Source organism: Pteropus vampyrus, unplaced genomic scaffold, assembly GCF_000151845.1.
Source record: "Pteropus vampyrus isolate Shadow unplaced genomic scaffold, Pvam_2.0 Scaffold394, whole genome shotgun sequence".
NCBI classification, from domain to species: Eukaryota; Metazoa; Chordata; class Mammalia; order Chiroptera; family Pteropodidae; genus Pteropus; species Pteropus vampyrus.
The window spans coordinates 1,048,414-1,064,554 of NW_011889175.1; the positions used below are offsets into that span (position 1 = coordinate 1,048,414).

Below are 16,141 nucleotides of genomic sequence, written 5' to 3' on the forward strand. Positions count from 1 at the left end.
AGCCCTCTGGTGGTCGTGGCTATAAACTGCACCCACATGACTGCTTAAGGTCTGCAAAAGGAGGGGAACCAGAGTCTTCCCTAGTTTGGGTGGTGGGGACTTGTGGAAAGACTTGACAATGGCAGGGTCATGGGGAGTGGTTTCCTGGGAGCGCTGAGCGATGGGAGAAAACAGTGTGTGTGTGAAACAGCAGAAGAGAGTCTGTGATTCATTCATTTGAGAAATGTTTGTGTATCTATCACCAGGGCAACAGTCATATCCCGTGCCTTGACTCAAGGAGCTCTTAGCTTGCGAAAAAACATGAAAAGTTGAGAAAACACATTACAGCCAAAAATTTACATATACTAAGATAACAGTCAGCATGGTAATGAAGTTTCAGGACCTCCAGGAACCCTGGGATTTCTTTCCACAGTGTTAGAAGGGGATCCAAGCCTTCTTGTTCCTCTTTGCTTGGGATTACACATAACTTTAGCTTCTATCTCAAGCTGTCAGCCATCCTGAGGAGAGAAATCTGTGAGAGATGGGTTTCTGTATGAGGGTGTAGTGGCCTCAGGCAAAGAGGAATACAAATGAAATGCCAAGAAGGTGACTGAGAGACTGGAACAGATTCTGCATCAGTGGGTGGGCAGGATTAATGAGTTAAGATGAGGGATCCTAGCCTGGCAGTATTTGTGCTGATAAGTGGACAAAGAAAGGCAAACAGTGACTATGCACAGGAGGGACAAGACAGCATGAGGAACAGTAGGTAGAGGTATGTACTGAACCACCTGCCTTTGTGCCTTGAATGTGGCTTTGTTTAAGGTATATAGAGGTTGAGAGAGTGAGGGAGTTGAATCTAGAGCAGTAAACAGGAGCTGAGGAGTTTGAATTCTCCCCTAATTAAAAGAAGCCATTGAAGGATTTAAAGCAGGAACTGTGACTTGACTGATAGTCACACCATCTTGTGCCCTAATTGAAGGATTTAAAGCAGGAACTGTGACTTGACTGATAGTCACACCATCTCCCCCCAGTCAGCCAACGAGCCCTATGACTCCATCTTCTGCTTCCCACTCCATCCTTTCTCTCTTTTCCCTTCCTCCAGTCCTGGTCCTCTCCTCCCCAGACCCTCTCCACACAGTGATCTTTCAAACACACAAATGAGTTTAAACTACTCCCCATCTTTAAAAACTTCAATGTTCCCCATTATCTATGGGATCGAGTCCAAATTCTCTTAGTGTTCAGGCCCCAAACTACCTTTCTAGTTTCATCTTTGACAATTTTTTTGTCCCCACAGTGACAATAAACTCCACAAAACTCCAAAGACACCCCATGTTCTGTGCTGCCTTCTCAATTTTATGTATTCTGTTCCCTCCACCCAGAATACTTCTCTCCTTTCTTCTCTGCCTGAAGAGCCTGGAGCCTCCTCTAGCCAGAGTGGGTCACCTTCCTCCTTTGTTCCCACAGACCTGTAAACTTCTCTATCTGGGCCTCTGGCTTCGTTTCAGGCCTGTCCCCCCTGCTTTACTGAGGCTCCTGGAAGAAAGACTGTGTTGAGGTACCCCCGGCTTCTAGCTTAGAAACTTGTGAGTAGTAAAGTACACAGAACTGCTGTGTTAAATGAAAGAATGCACAAAAATGGAGGGCTGGAGGGCTGAGTTCGCCGGAAAGCATAGCAAAGCGAGACATGGGGGAGGCTCAAAGTTGCTCGCAGAAAAACAGACTGCACTCATAAAAACTGAGAAAGATGCTGAGTATCCAAAACCATAGGAAAAGCCAGCACGGGATTACAATGGGCAGAGCCCAGAGAGTTCCGAGCGCAGTGAACACAGCAATTTCAACTTGGGTCCTGGAGTCCAGGGAAAGGATCTAAGAGAGAGAGAGACAGGGACAATGGAGGAAAGGGAGAAAGGATGACAAGAAGAAAGGGCTCAGTTTGGATCTGATTGGTGATGGATCAAAAACACTGGATAAAGTAGCAAGAAAAGAGAGTGAAACTAGGGAAAGCCTGCAAGAGACAGCATATCATTCCAAGCCCATGCTAAGCTGACTGCATCACAGGAACTTGAACCTGCCATTCGCTTCACCTACAGATTCAAATCGTGAGATTCTATCTCAAATGGAAGAAACAATGGTGACCTCGAACAACTCTAAATTGGCCATTGTAGAGGGGACATATCGGGGGAGGGAAATCCCTGCCTGGGAGAACAACTTGTTTGAAGACAGGCCTGGATGCCGTATCTGGAGGTACTGTTAGTACCCAGGTGTGTCCTTTGGGGTGACTCAGTAATGACAGTCCACGTAGCTTGAGAGATCTATTTCGTAGAAATGAAATCTCTTTTTCCTACTACTTGCACTAATGTAAAGTGTGAGCAGTACCCTTTTTCCCCAAGGGTATCTAAATCAATCAATCAATCAATCCACAAAGATCGCAATTCCTGCCAATTAGTCAAGTCATGCTGCATGCACTAGGCCCAAGAACTTCAGCTAGGCTGCTTTCTAAACTTAGGCAATCCTTGCTCTGCCTTCTAGAAATACAAGGTCTTCTACTCACGGGAGGCCACATGGGTGCTGTAAAAATCCACAGAAAGCATTCCCCAATCCCTCACCCTGCTTTATTCTTCTCAATAACATCTACTAATTTATTTACTGTCTGCCAGTCTCCCCTAGTAGATATTACCTCCAAGACCACAAGGATATACTGCCTGTTTTGTTCTCTGCTATATCTGTAGCACCCACAACAGTGCCTGTGGGATCTCAATACATTTTTGTGGAAGGAAGGAAGGAAAAAAGGAAGGAAAGAAGAAAGGAAGGAAGGAAGAGCACTTCAGAGAGCCTAGGCTTCCAGCTGTCCTTTGGCTTTGCTGACTAAAGTTGCTACAGACTGTGTGGTTGATCTTCAATGGCCTTCAATTCTACTTCTATCTGCCTGTATATTACTTCTAGGATTTTTATTCTTCATATATTATGACCCAGAAAATTATTAGAAGGAGAATTTCTTCAGGGAAATACAGACTTGAATTCAGATGGCTAATTGTTAGCACAAGGATAATTAATGTTTTGGGCCTACAAGTAGTGAAAAAATAAGTAAATCAGAAACAACATAAGACTGATGGCATGGGGGTGAGTGTGTATGGTTGCTAAAGATGGCTGACAAATGCACTGCTGGCAGAGCTTTGGGACTTAACGGAGGTTTTCCAAAGCAGCAGCAGTGCTCATAAATGCCTTATGCTCTGATGTGGGCTAATGGAAGGAATGTCATGGTGAAGAAACTTGGGGAGACTTGCAAATCTCCAACTGCCTTTGCAATTGGTGTAAGAAATGCACCTAAGCTGTCTTAAATCTCTGAGATTTTTAAGATTATTTGTTATTGCAGCAAAACCTATCTAGGCTGACCAATAGAGGGCTGCTCCATTCCCTGTTTTCTGGATGAGGAAATGGAAGTTCAGAGAGGTTCGGGCTGAGACCAGAGTGAGTAAGTAGCAAAGTTCAGTCTGCCTCAATCTACCTGATTCCCAAGCTGGGGTCCTGTGTCTCTGGGCCGGCTAGGTGTGGTCCCTTTGCAGCCAGTAGATATTGGGGTCTGGTGGTCAGCATCTATTTCTCCCCATTTTTCAAGGAAAAGACAAGGAGGGCCAGCAACACTCTGAAGCTCAAGGGAAGCAAGGCTGGGAAAACAAAAGGATGTTTAGGCAGCTGCTATCAGCCAAAGAAGCCAAATAAGATATAGCTGTCAGCATCTCCAACCTGCCCCTCCACTGCCAGCTCCAGTCCTCTCACCCTGAAGAAGTGGATTCAGCCTTCACAGGTCATCTTGGGTACATCATTTAACATTCTCTTAGCATATGTTTAGTAATACTGGTTACAGGCTGGGTACTGTGAGAGATGCTAGGAATGCAAACATGAAAAGAATACAGGCTAGGGAGGAAGACAGACATATGAATACATGATTTCGACAGAATTAGTACTGATACAATAGAGGAATCGCCCCTGTTATGACAACAGAGAGACAAAAACTCTGCCTGGAAATGTCTGGCTGGGCTTCCCATAGGCCACATTTAGACTAAATCTTAAAGGGGAAACATTCTAGGAGGAGGAAACAGCAAGTGCAAGGTGTGGAGAGAAAGGATTTGGGGTACTTAGGGACATGGCTTATCTTCTAAATGTGTGTGTGCGTGCGTGCACGTGCGCAGGCACGTAAGTGTGGATACGTGTTGGGATGTGAGCCAGGACAGATGGGCCATCCTGCACGGATCCTTGATGCATGTCAAGGCACTTACACTTGAGTTGTCCATGTACCCATATCTACAGTCAAGTTACACTGCTGGGATGAACATCTACCATTTACGTAATCTTCCTTTCTAAGTGCACAGTGGTAATGTCTTCACATCATGAGTAATAGGTCTGTTTTCTTAAAAACATCATTTGTGTCCTTAACATAAAAACTCCCTTGCTCCCTTGAGCACCAGAATGTAGGTGTATTTGGGTGGCTTGCTGGTAGCAGAACACTCAGGTGGAACAATTTAAGTTTCCAAACTTAGAAGTCCTAAGAAGGTAGTGAAAAAGGAAACACAAGTAGCATGTACTGTCAACATACTAAGTCCTCAGTAGATTTCAAGGGGCAAGTAAAAGGGAATTGACAGTCTGTCGTGATCCTCAACCCTTGTAAGTGACCCTGAAGGGAAATTTCACACTCTGCACTAACAGCTATGACTTCCAACAAGGCTGATAACATGTAAGAGGCTCAGAGCAGTTTACATTTAGACAAAGGTCTTCCCAGATCACTGTGATGTTAACATACAACATGATTAATTTGTACTTCTCCTGTGAACAAGATACAGCAACCTTAAGCATCCAGGCTCATAGATTATATACTAGCTTTGTTGACTCCCAAATATATGTCTCTGCCTGGCTGCTCCCATCAATTCCAGATCTATACACCCAGCTGCCCTCTTACTCTCTCCACTTGGATGTTTAATAAGCACTCTTTTCTTGCTTCTTGAACTTAACACATTCAAATCCTAACTCCTAATTTCCCCACCTAAACCTGCACATCCCTCAGAATCCACCATTCACCTGGTTGCTCAGGACACAAACAAAAGAGTGATCCATTCTCTCTCACCCTATCTCCAATTCATCAGCAAACCCTGTCAGTTCTATCATCAAGACATATCCAGAATTTGAACACTACTAACTCCACTATCACCATCTTAGGCCAAACTACCACTATCTTCATCTGGATGCTGCAGGAGACTCCTAACTGGTCTCCCTCCTTTGTCACTTTGGAGTCTAGGCCAGTGGTTAGCAAACTTTTTCTGCAAAAGGCCAGACAGTAAATATTTTAGGCTTTGAGAATATGGTCCCTGTTGCAGCTATTCAACTGTCTTGTAGCTTGAAGCAGCCCTAGACAATATATAAACAAATGATCATATCTAAATGGACATATCTAAACTTTGTTAATGGACACTGAAATTTGAATTTTATATAATTTTTATGTGCCACAAAATATTTTTCTTTTTTTTTTCAACCACCTAAAAACGTAAAAACCATTCTTAGCTCACAAGCTGTACAAAAAAGGTAGTGGGCTGGATGTGGTCCATGGGCTATAGTTTGCTGATTCCTGGTCTAATGTGAGTTAATTTCACATTATAGGCATACATGATATCATTATGTATGTATATGATAAAATTTATACGTTTAAATTGTACAGTTCAATGGTTTTTAGTATGTTCACAGATTTGTACAACCATCACCACAGTCTTATTCAACACCCTAAAAAGAAACCGTGTACCCATTAAGTCGCTACACATTCCTGCTCACCTTATCCTTCCCATCCTGTACCTCGGACCTACGCAACCACTAATCTCCTTTCTGTCCCTATAACTTTGCCTATTTTGCACGCTTTATATAAGCAGACTCATAGAATATATGGTCCTTTATGTCTGGCTTCTTTCACTTAACATAATGTTTCGAAGTTCATCCTCATAACATGTAGCAGTACTCATTTCTTTTTATTGACAAACAATATTCCATTATATGGATATGCATTTTATTCATCAGTTGATGAACATATGGTTGTTTCCACCTTTTGTCTGTTATAAATAATGCTGCTATGAACATCTGTCTGCAAGTTTTTGTGTGGACATAGGTTTTAATTTCTCTTGGGTATATATCTAAGAGTAAAAATGCTGGGTCATATGGTAACTCTGTTTAACTTTCTGAGGAACTGCCAGACTGTTTTCCAAAGAGGCCATACAAATTTACATTCCCATCAACAGTGTATGAGGGTTCTAAATTCTCTGCATCCTTGCTAATATCTGTTATTGCCTGTCTTTTTGATAGGCATCGTAGGAGGTATGAAGTGGTATCTCATTGTGGTTTTGATGTGCATTTCCCTGATGGCTAATGATGTTGAGCACATTGTGCTTATTGCTCATTTGTATATCTTCTTTGGAGAAATGTGTATTGAAATCCTTTGCACATTTTTAAATTTGGTTGTCTTTTTGTTGTTTAGTTGTAAGAGTTCTGTATGTATTATAGATACAGATCTCTTATCAGATACGTGATTTGCAAATATTTTGTTCCATTCTGTGGGTTATCTTTTTACTTTCTTGTTGGGGTCCTTTGAAGAACAATAGTTTTTAATTTTGATGAAGTCTAATTTATCTATTTTTTTCTTTGGCTATTTTGTGTTTTTGGTGTTGTATCGGAGAAATCATTGCTTAACTAAAGGTCCAATGATCTTTTTAAAACTTAAATTTGATCAGTTTACTTCTTTCTTCAAACATTTTTCCAAAGCTACCTCTAACACTTAGACTAAACCCTATGTCTTCAATGTGGCCTGTAAGACTGCAAAATCTGGCCCCTGGCTTCCTCTGACCTCACTGTCTACCTTTGGCATCTCCCTACCTCTCATTGCACCTGACAATAGCTTCTTGGTCTGCTTCTTCCAAGCCACTCTAACCTCAAGGCATTTGTGTTTGCTGTTCCTTATTCCTGGGAGCTCTTTCTTCAGACATCTGCAGGACTTGTCCCTTTTTTCATTCAGGTTTCTACTCAAATGTTGCCTTGTCAGTGAGGCCTTCCCTGACCACTCTTTCTAAAGGAGTAGCTTCACTTGCCTCAGTCATTTGCTATCTCCTTATCACAAACTACTATACATTGGTACATTAAAAAACAAACAGATGTGAATGTTTTATTCTTTGAACTCAATTCTAATACTACAAGTTCAGTGACTGATAGAATAAAAACTACACACACATTCTGAAACCCCACGAAGTCCTAGAATACGGAAATGCCCTCCTTCTTCACTATTACACAGGAAGCACTTACCTCTATCTGAAATTATATGGCTATATGATTCATTCCTAGATCTCCAGTGCTAGGTCTGTGATTGGTGCTCAATTCATAATAAATGTTATTTAGAATCAAGACAATAATAGGTATCGAGTGTGCCTTTTAGAGGCCAAAGCTACAGGCTGGGGGGAGATGGGATGGGCAGGTAGAGGGAGGTGAAGGGATAAAAGGGGGATGTGGGGGATGTGGGGGGATAAGGAGGGGTGGAGAGGAGAGCAGCAACATGAGCGTAGGTGTCTGTTCTTCAAAAGCTTCCTATCTCATTCTGCTTATTTGTTACTGATAATCCTGAGTAGGATTATGTCACCTGTTGAGTACACGAGAACTTCAGTTAGTGGGAGGCAAGGTCCCATTTTTATTGTTATGGGCTAAATCTGAAGGACTCTACAGTGAAGAGCACTAACAGTTTAGAACAGGTTAGACATGTGCTGTCTAATATGGTAGCCATTAGCCACATGAGGCTATTGAGTACTTGAAATGTGATAGAATAAGTCTGAAATGTGTTATAAGTTTAAAACACACAACAGATTTTGAAGACTTAGTACAAAAAAATGTAAAATATATCAGTTTTAAAATATTGATTACATGTTGAAATGATAGTATTTTAAATATATTGGGTTAAATACAATATATTATTAAAATTACTATCACCTTTTTTATATTTTAAAATGTGGCTACTAGAAAATTTAAAATTACATATGTAGCTCACATTATATTTTTATTGGATCATCCCATTTTTCCTTAAAACTCATAAGAATGCCTAGTACCCAGAATGCTTTCAATAAAAACTGGCTAAATGTATTATGTTGGGCTGCCTGAGAAGTCTTTAGACTAAGAATCGGCAAACTCCAATTTCTCCACGCAAGGTGTTTGTACATTTAGGCATGAACCTGAGTATCCGGACAGGCCTTAGAGGGGGAAAGTGATGGAAACATGCGAGGCTGTTAATTTGCTTGAGATGGCTGTTTACTCTCCAGCTGTATTCACACTCTGCTTCAATGAACAGATACTACTTCAGTTGTGCCTGCCTAAATGTTTATTTATTTGAAAACACCATTTCTAAAACATAAGCACTTGTTGTACAGTCTGTTTTAAGACAGTAGGTCCACCCTTTAAAAACTTCTACTGCTCGCACAACCTGGAACTTTGGAATTTGACCATCTCATTGGCCTTTGAGTAGTGACCTCCCATTTAGAAGTTGCTTTTCAGTTATATTGTGTTTCAATCTAGAAAATGAGGACAGCAAAGGAGTTAAAAGACTTGATAACTGTTTGTATTATAGGCTTGTGTTTTTTAAAAATGGTTCTTCATCTCTTTGATTTTCTGCAATGAACAAGTGACTCCCTCCTTTTCCCTTCAAAATGGTGCCTAGGTATAGAATCATCAGCAATCCTGACATGCTAGGCCATTTAAATGATTTTGAAGCCACTTGTAAGCAATTCCAGTACTCCTTTCCTGGGGTAGTTGAAAAAAAATTTAATTCAGGTGGGTAGCTTGAAAAAAATAAAAAGAAACTACTACAACAATTTGCCCTGGAGTATGTTAAGAGTTTTGATTTCCAAGTATATAATAACTTTTAAATGAAATCAGTAAATTATTTAGCAAGGAGGGTCTATAAAAACATGCTTTATGAAATGTTCTTATTCCTGTATGATACAGATATGAATGATCTACCTCAATTGTTTTCTAAGAGGTGTTGGGGAGACACAGTTGGTAGTGCGCTGAGCTGCACTATGGCTTGTTGGGTCAGTGCTTGTGGAGATGGAGTAATCAACGCCTTGTCCAGAGAGTGGGATTAATATGGAGCATGGCCAATGATCCTTCCCAGTCATAATATTTAGTTCTTCCATGTTAAAAAAATCATTTTCACAAACTAAGAATAAACTACTTAAGATAAGCCACAGAAATGATTTCTGCAGTTTGGAGAAAAACTGGGAAAGAAGGTAATGTTCTTTGGTGATACTTTAATGGTTCATAAGTAAAGGTATTTAAAGCTCTTACAACAAGAAAACAAGAAGTCTTAGAAAACAGAAAAGTGAAGGCAAAGGAAAGATTCTGTAGTTGGAGAACTTCTTGCTTTGCTGTAAGCGAACGTTGTGGACCTAAGAGGCACAGTGAGAAATAACATTCTTGATGAATCTTTTAGATTTTAAATCTCAGACACAGTGTATATAACAAACTATAATTTAGTTTTATAATAAAGTTTTCACCTTTTAAAATTCAACAACAAAAACAGAAGAAGCTTAAAATAGGATTTCCAAGTGTCAAGGGTACCCTCTCTGGGGGTAATAAGCCCCATCCTGGGTCTGTGGTGGCTGCTGGTATAGATTAGATGGAGTCAAGATAAAACCCATTATTCAGAACATGCATTCCTAGTGTAGTGTTTATTACTTTAACTCAGTCATCACAGTTCCGCATTAAGAGGGTCATCTCAGCAACCAATATATAAAAGGACACAACATTTAGTGATACAAGGCCTATGTGTACTGATCACCACTCCTAGAAGACATCTTACCTGCAGCAAAGGCATCAGCTGCAAACCCAGTGCTTGCTCATAGAGCAAGTTCAGTTCTGCACAACTGGAGAAGGAGAGTTTGGAGGTGTAAAGGTAATAGTGCACGTGCCTAAATGTGGAACCATCTCTGTCGATGAATAGCCTCTGGCTTTCTGAAGAGGTCAAGGCTGAAGCCTCTTTCCACAACAGGGAGTCCGGGAACTGAGCGAGTTTGCTTCTAGGAACTGAGAAATGCCAGCCTCCAACGTTGAAATGAAACAAATCCTCTGCTGATTCATGAGGCATGCCAGGCTCCTCCTAAAGGGGGAATGAAAAGAGGCTAAGCAAGAAAAAGAAATAAAAAGCATCCATATTGGAAAGAAGTAAAACTATCTCAATTTGCAGATGATATGATTTTACATATAGAAAATCCTAAGGAATTCACTAACAAATTATTAGAATGAGTTAAAAAAAAGGTACATTAGCAATAACAATCCAAAAATGAAATTAAGAAAACAATTCTGTTCACAATAGTATCAAAAAGAACAAAATAATTAGGAATAAATTTAATAAAAGAAGTGTAATATTTGTACTCTGAAAACTTAAAAATATTGTTGAAAGAAATTTAGAGACCTAAATAAATGGAAAAACATCCCATCTTTATGAATTGAGAGATATAATATTGTTAAGATGGCAAAACTTCCAAATTGATCTAAAGATTGAACAAAATCCCTATGAAAATCCCAGCTGCCTTTTTTTTCCCTCCAACATTGACAAAGCTGATGTTAAAATTCATGTGGAAATACAAGGGACCCAGAATAGCCAAAATAATCTTGAAAAAGGAAAACAAAAATTGAAAATTCACACTTCCCACTTTCAAAAATTACTACAAAGCTATAGTAATCAAGATGCTGTGCTACTGGCATAAGAATAGACATATGAATAAGTGGGATAGAATTGAAAGTCCAGAAATAAACCTTTACATTTATGGTTAATTGAATTTTCACAAGGGAGCCAAGATGATTCAATGAATAAAGAATAGCCTTTTCCAAAAATGATGCTGGTACAACTGGATATCCACATAGAAGAAAGGAGGAGGAGGAGGGGGAGGAGGGGGAAAAGAGAGGAGGGGGAGGAAGTAGAAGTTGGACCCCCTACCTCACAGCATATACAAAAATTAACACCAAATGGATCATAAACCTAAATATAAGAGCTAAAAATATAAAACCCTTAGAAGAAAACACAAAATCCCATGACCTTGGATTAGCTAATGACTTCTTAGATAAGATACCAAAAGCACAAGTCAGACAAACAAATAAAAATATTCCATCGAAATTAAAATCTTTTGTGCTTTAAAGAACTCCATCCAGAAAGTAAAAAGACAACCCACAGAATGAAACAAAATATTTTCAAATTGTATATCTGATAAAGAACTTGCTTTTAGACTATATAAAGAACCCTTACAACTCAATAATTAAAAGACTAATAACCGAAATTAAAAGCGAATAATCTAAATAGACATTTCTCCAAAGAAGATACACATATGGCCAATAGCACAGTAAAGATACTTAACATCATTAGCCATCAGAGAAATGCACAAAACTCAATGAGATAGTACTTCACACCCACTAGAAAGGCCTGAATCAAAACAGTGGATAACAAGTGTTGACAAAGATTGGAGAAATTGGAACTCTCATATACGGCTGGTGGGAGTGTAAAGTGGTGCGGCTGCTCTGGAAAAGAGTTCGGCGGTTCCTCAAAATGTTAAACATGAAATTACCCTATGGCCCAACAATTCCACTTCTAGGTATAAATGCAAAAGAAATGAAACCTATGTCCAAACAAAAACTTGCAGGCAAATGTTCATATAAGCATTATTCATAATAGCCGAAAAGTAGAAACAATCAAAATGTCCATCAACTAATGAATGAAAAAACAAAATGTAGTTATCCATACAATGGAATATTATTCGTCAATAAAAAGGAATGAAGTACTGATACATGCTACAACATGGATGAAACCTTGAACTATTATGCTAAGTGAAAGAAGCCAGACACAAAAGACCTCATACTATATGATTCTATCTATAAGTAATGTGCAGAATAGATAAATTTATAAAGATAAATTATAGATTAGTGATTACCTAGGGCTAGAGAGGTTGTGGGGGAATGGGGATGGATCAGTAATAGGTATGGAATTTCTTTCGGAGATGACAAAAATGTTCTACAATTGATTGTGGTCATGATTGCACAACTCTGTGAACGTCTTAAAAACCATTAAATTGTACACTTTAAAATGGTAAATAGTAATAAATAAATAAAATGGTAAATTGTATGATATGTGAATTACATATTAATAAAGCTGTTTAAAAAAGAGTTATGATGAGGTGCTCCCCACACCACTGAGCATGTGCAGGACTCTCTTGGGATCATACCTGTAGACATTACATTATTGGAGCCATGGCAGGACAGCTGAATGCTGTGGGTTCCTTTTTACATATACAGAGGCAGCAAAGATCATTAACCTTTCTTAGCTCTTGTTAAAAGTTTAAGGTTATCTCTTCACAAGTGAATTATTTATTTTGCTTCAAGAAGACTTAGCTTATCAACACCACAGAAAAGCCATCAAATATACAAACCATCTGTATCAGATTTTAAAATAAGCACTCAAGGAACACTACTCTTGTAAAAAAAATAAAGAGTGGTAAAAAGTGTATAAAACTGTACCTAAGAAAGGACCATAAAACAAAACTGAATTCTAGGTAAAAATTATGCATGCCGAAGTGATTGTGGTACAGTATACTGATATTACAACTTATTTTGAAATTCATCAAAAAATAAGATGGATTGATAGGGATGGAAAATAGGGATAGATAGATGGATAAGATAGATTGTTAGGGATGGAAAATAGGGATGGACAGATGGACATGTGATAAAATAAAGCAAAAAGTTCGTTGTAGAATCTAGGTGGTGGGTGTATAGTTCTCACTGTACAATCCAACTTTTCTGCATGTTTCAACATTTGCATTAAAATGTTGGTAGAGAGGAAGAGTGTTAGAGGTCGTTGCTCAAGAAAGGAAAAGCCCATGTCTCCAACTAAACCCCATATCTCCTACTTTGACAGCTGAGGAAAATAAATGCATGCAACAAAAAAAGAGATGGGGTTCTTTTATTTAAAAAAACCTGGTCTAAATATTCAGATATAAAGAGCAATTACGTATGCCGCGTTTGAGGCTAAAAGAGTTAAAGGGGACATGAAGAGAAAGATTACAAATCATAAAATGGTGTCAAGACTCACAGAAGCAGAGTTGGAAAAGCCAATCTAATGAGCTAATCTAGACTTTTGAGTCCTGGCCCTTCTAACATGACTAAGGTTGAATATGACCAGCTAAGAGTAACTAAGGGCTCCACCTAGACCAGAAAACATAAATATGCAAGGACTCTTGATTTAGGTTTCTGTTTTCCTTAAAGGTGACTAGCTCAGTGAAAATGCTCCAAGTATGCACATTTTGAATGCTAAAGAAACCTGCTCCTTGAAGGTGAGCCATAGTTCTGGTTTTAGTTATTCTTACTAAGGACGGGGTATGACAAGAGCTTCTTGGTTCAAGAATTTGCCTCCTTCTTATGCTATGTGTACAAGTCCCATCTACAAGTGGGCTCTCAAGAGGTGCCTGCTGTAGTGAGGGTAGGGGTTAAGGATGTGGCTGTTCTTTGCTGAGTTTTCTTCCTAAAGACTGCTCCGGGGCTAGATATTGCAGAACTATCCCAGCCTGGGGGCCTGTAGTAGTTGAAGAACAAAAGGCTTCTTGCCAGACTGATTGGAGGAAATGGGCTAGCTCTAGTACAGTCATCCCCACTCCATCCCAAAGAGAGTCTCTCTTCCAAACTGATCCCTCTCCCCCAAATCAATTTCTGCAGCTAGAACCACCTCATTCTCTAAAGACGAGACCTCAACTTCTCAGAGCCAAGTTCCCCAACGTTTCCCATCATGCCTCAGAGAGGCGACCCCTTCCAGTCTTTCAGATCTGGGTCCCCCACCCCATCCCGTTCACCTGCCCGCCCACCATCTTGTCTCAGGGTCAACATCTACAAAGGCTGAGAAGTGAAGACCTTCACCCACTCAAGAGGCACACCCCACTCATCAGCTCTGCAGTCCTCCAAATCTTCAGAGCTAGAACATTTCATCCCTCAAAGCAGGAGCATTCTTCCAACTCCTCAGACCTACCACCCAGACCCTTCAAAGCTGCGGGCCATATTTCCCCAACACGTTCTAGGTTTCTAAATCCATAGCCCTAATCTTGGCCACATCGCACCCCTCTTTCGCCGTTTTAGTGGCTTTGACGCCTCTGTCAGGGCGGACTCCGTACCATTGTCCTGACTCCTGCAGCGGGCGAGCTGGTGCGTAACCTGGGCAATAACGGCCGCAGAAAGAACTGCGGCGCACGAGACGGGGCGGGGACGGAGGCGGGGCCTGGCGGGGCAGGGCGGGGCCTGGCGCGCAGCGGGCGGTCTCGCGGGCGGCGTCAGGTGAGCGGAGCAGCGCGGCGGGCGGGCAGGGATGGCTGAGCAGTGGGATCTGGACGAGGAGGGTATCCGCCGCCTGGGGGCGCTGACCCTGGAGCAGCCGGGTAGGGCCAGACCGGGAGCTTGAGTATGAGGCTGAGGGGAGAAAACTAAAGTGGAGGCGGGGGAACCTGAGGTAGACGCGGGGGAATGGCAGTGGAGGAGCGGTCCTTGAGGCGGAAGAGGGGTTATTGAGGAAGAAGGGGTATTTTGAGGTGGGGGTGAAGGAACTGAGGTGACCAGGGAGTCTGGGGCGAAGGATGAGGAATTGAGGGAGGGGAGTGGAGTCTGAGGAGGAGGAACAAGATTAACGGGACACTGCGGCCGAAACACAGAACTGGACAGAGACTCAACTAGTGGAAGCAAAGTGAGCCCCAAGAGGGGCGTTGGTGGGAGAAGGGAAGTGCTGAGAAGGGCGTTTGAAGTCAGGGTGCTGTTGAGACAAGAAGGGCGTTAATTTTGGCGGTTTCTGAAACTTCCATATCTTTTCCATTGCTTATAAAAACATATACATAGGTATCTTTTTTAAAAAAAAAAAACAAGTAACAGGGTATATATTATTTGGCAATTCACTTTTTTTACTTACCAATAAAATATGGATTTTTTCAGTTAAATGAATGTGCTAGTATCTGCAGTATAAATTTCTAAAAATTCACAATGATCATCTTCGAGGAGAGAGGCTTTCACTTTTATTCTGCACTTTTCTGTATTGTTGGATTTTTTGGCTATGTAATAAGTGTTATTTTCTTTTTAGTGTCCAAAAGGATGATCTTGATGGTGCAATTACAGACCTTTTTTTGTTTGTTTTCTTTGTTATATTTCTCTGTATCAAAAAATTCTAATAAACTTTTACATTATCCTTTGTCATGCAGAGAATTTTCATCTCAAGGTACTTAAGTTTATTTTTCCTTTTGATTTGTGCTTTTTGTCTTATTTATGAAATTTTTCCCTACACTGATATAATAGGCTCCCATATTTTTTTCTAAGAATTCTGCAGCCTTACTTTTCATGTTGTCTAATTTATCTGGAGTTTATTTTTACATATGATGTGTGATATGATGTAATTGTAATTTTATACAGATAATCAGTTTCTCCTGAACCTACTTGTAGGTATCTCTGCCATATATCAAGTTCCTTTGTAAACATGGGTCTGTTTTTAGGCTCTTCTAACTATTCCATTGTTCTGTTTATTCCTATACCGATATCACATTTTTGTAATTACCATGGCTTAATAGTAAATTTTGATAACTGATAAAGTTATCAGTTTACTTCCCTTTACCTTCTTCCCTTTACCTCCTTTCTCCTTCAAAATTATCTGGGCTATTCTTGATACTTTATTCTTTTCTAAGAATTTTAGAATCAGCTTGTCAATTTCCATGAAAGCATGTTAATTAGGGATGTGACCTGATCTAATATTCATTTTAAAAATATTACTCTTACTTATTAAGAGCCTGTTACAGTAGTCCAGATAAGAGATAGTGAATGTCTTGTACTAAGAGGATAACAGTGGAGATGAAAAGAAATGGAGTCAAGGTGTATTTTGTGGACAGACAGGTTGAGACTTATGAAGTGACTTAATGTGGGAGATGAGAAAAGGGAAAATTCAAAGATAACACTTAGTCTTGGTTTAAATTATTTGCCGATGGATGGTTCTATTTATTGAGTGAGAGAGTGAAAACTATGAGAAAGATAGGTTTGGGGAAAGGGCATCAAGAGAGCTGCTGTGAGTATGTTAAGTTTAAAATATCTATTA

The 16,141-nt window shown here is 40.1% G+C and overlaps 1 protein-coding gene across 1 annotated transcript in view; it reads right to left on the reverse strand.

The window, feature by feature from the left end:
• The window catches only part of KCTD19 (potassium channel tetramerization domain containing 19), a 28,505-nt gene extending 14,267 nt beyond the window's left edge, over positions 1 to 14,238 (reverse strand). The window contains exons 1-2 of the mRNA XM_011380574.2: positions 14,193 to 14,238; positions 9,848 to 10,144 (exon numbers count right to left, since the gene is read on the reverse strand). Of these exons, the coding sequence (XP_011378876.1) occupies positions 9,848 to 10,144; positions 14,193 to 14,195 (300 nt within the window). The 5' untranslated portion in view covers positions 14,196 to 14,238. The remainder of the gene's footprint in view (positions 1 to 9,847; positions 10,145 to 14,192) is intronic.
• Positions 14,239 to 16,141: the final 1,903 nt, after the last annotated feature.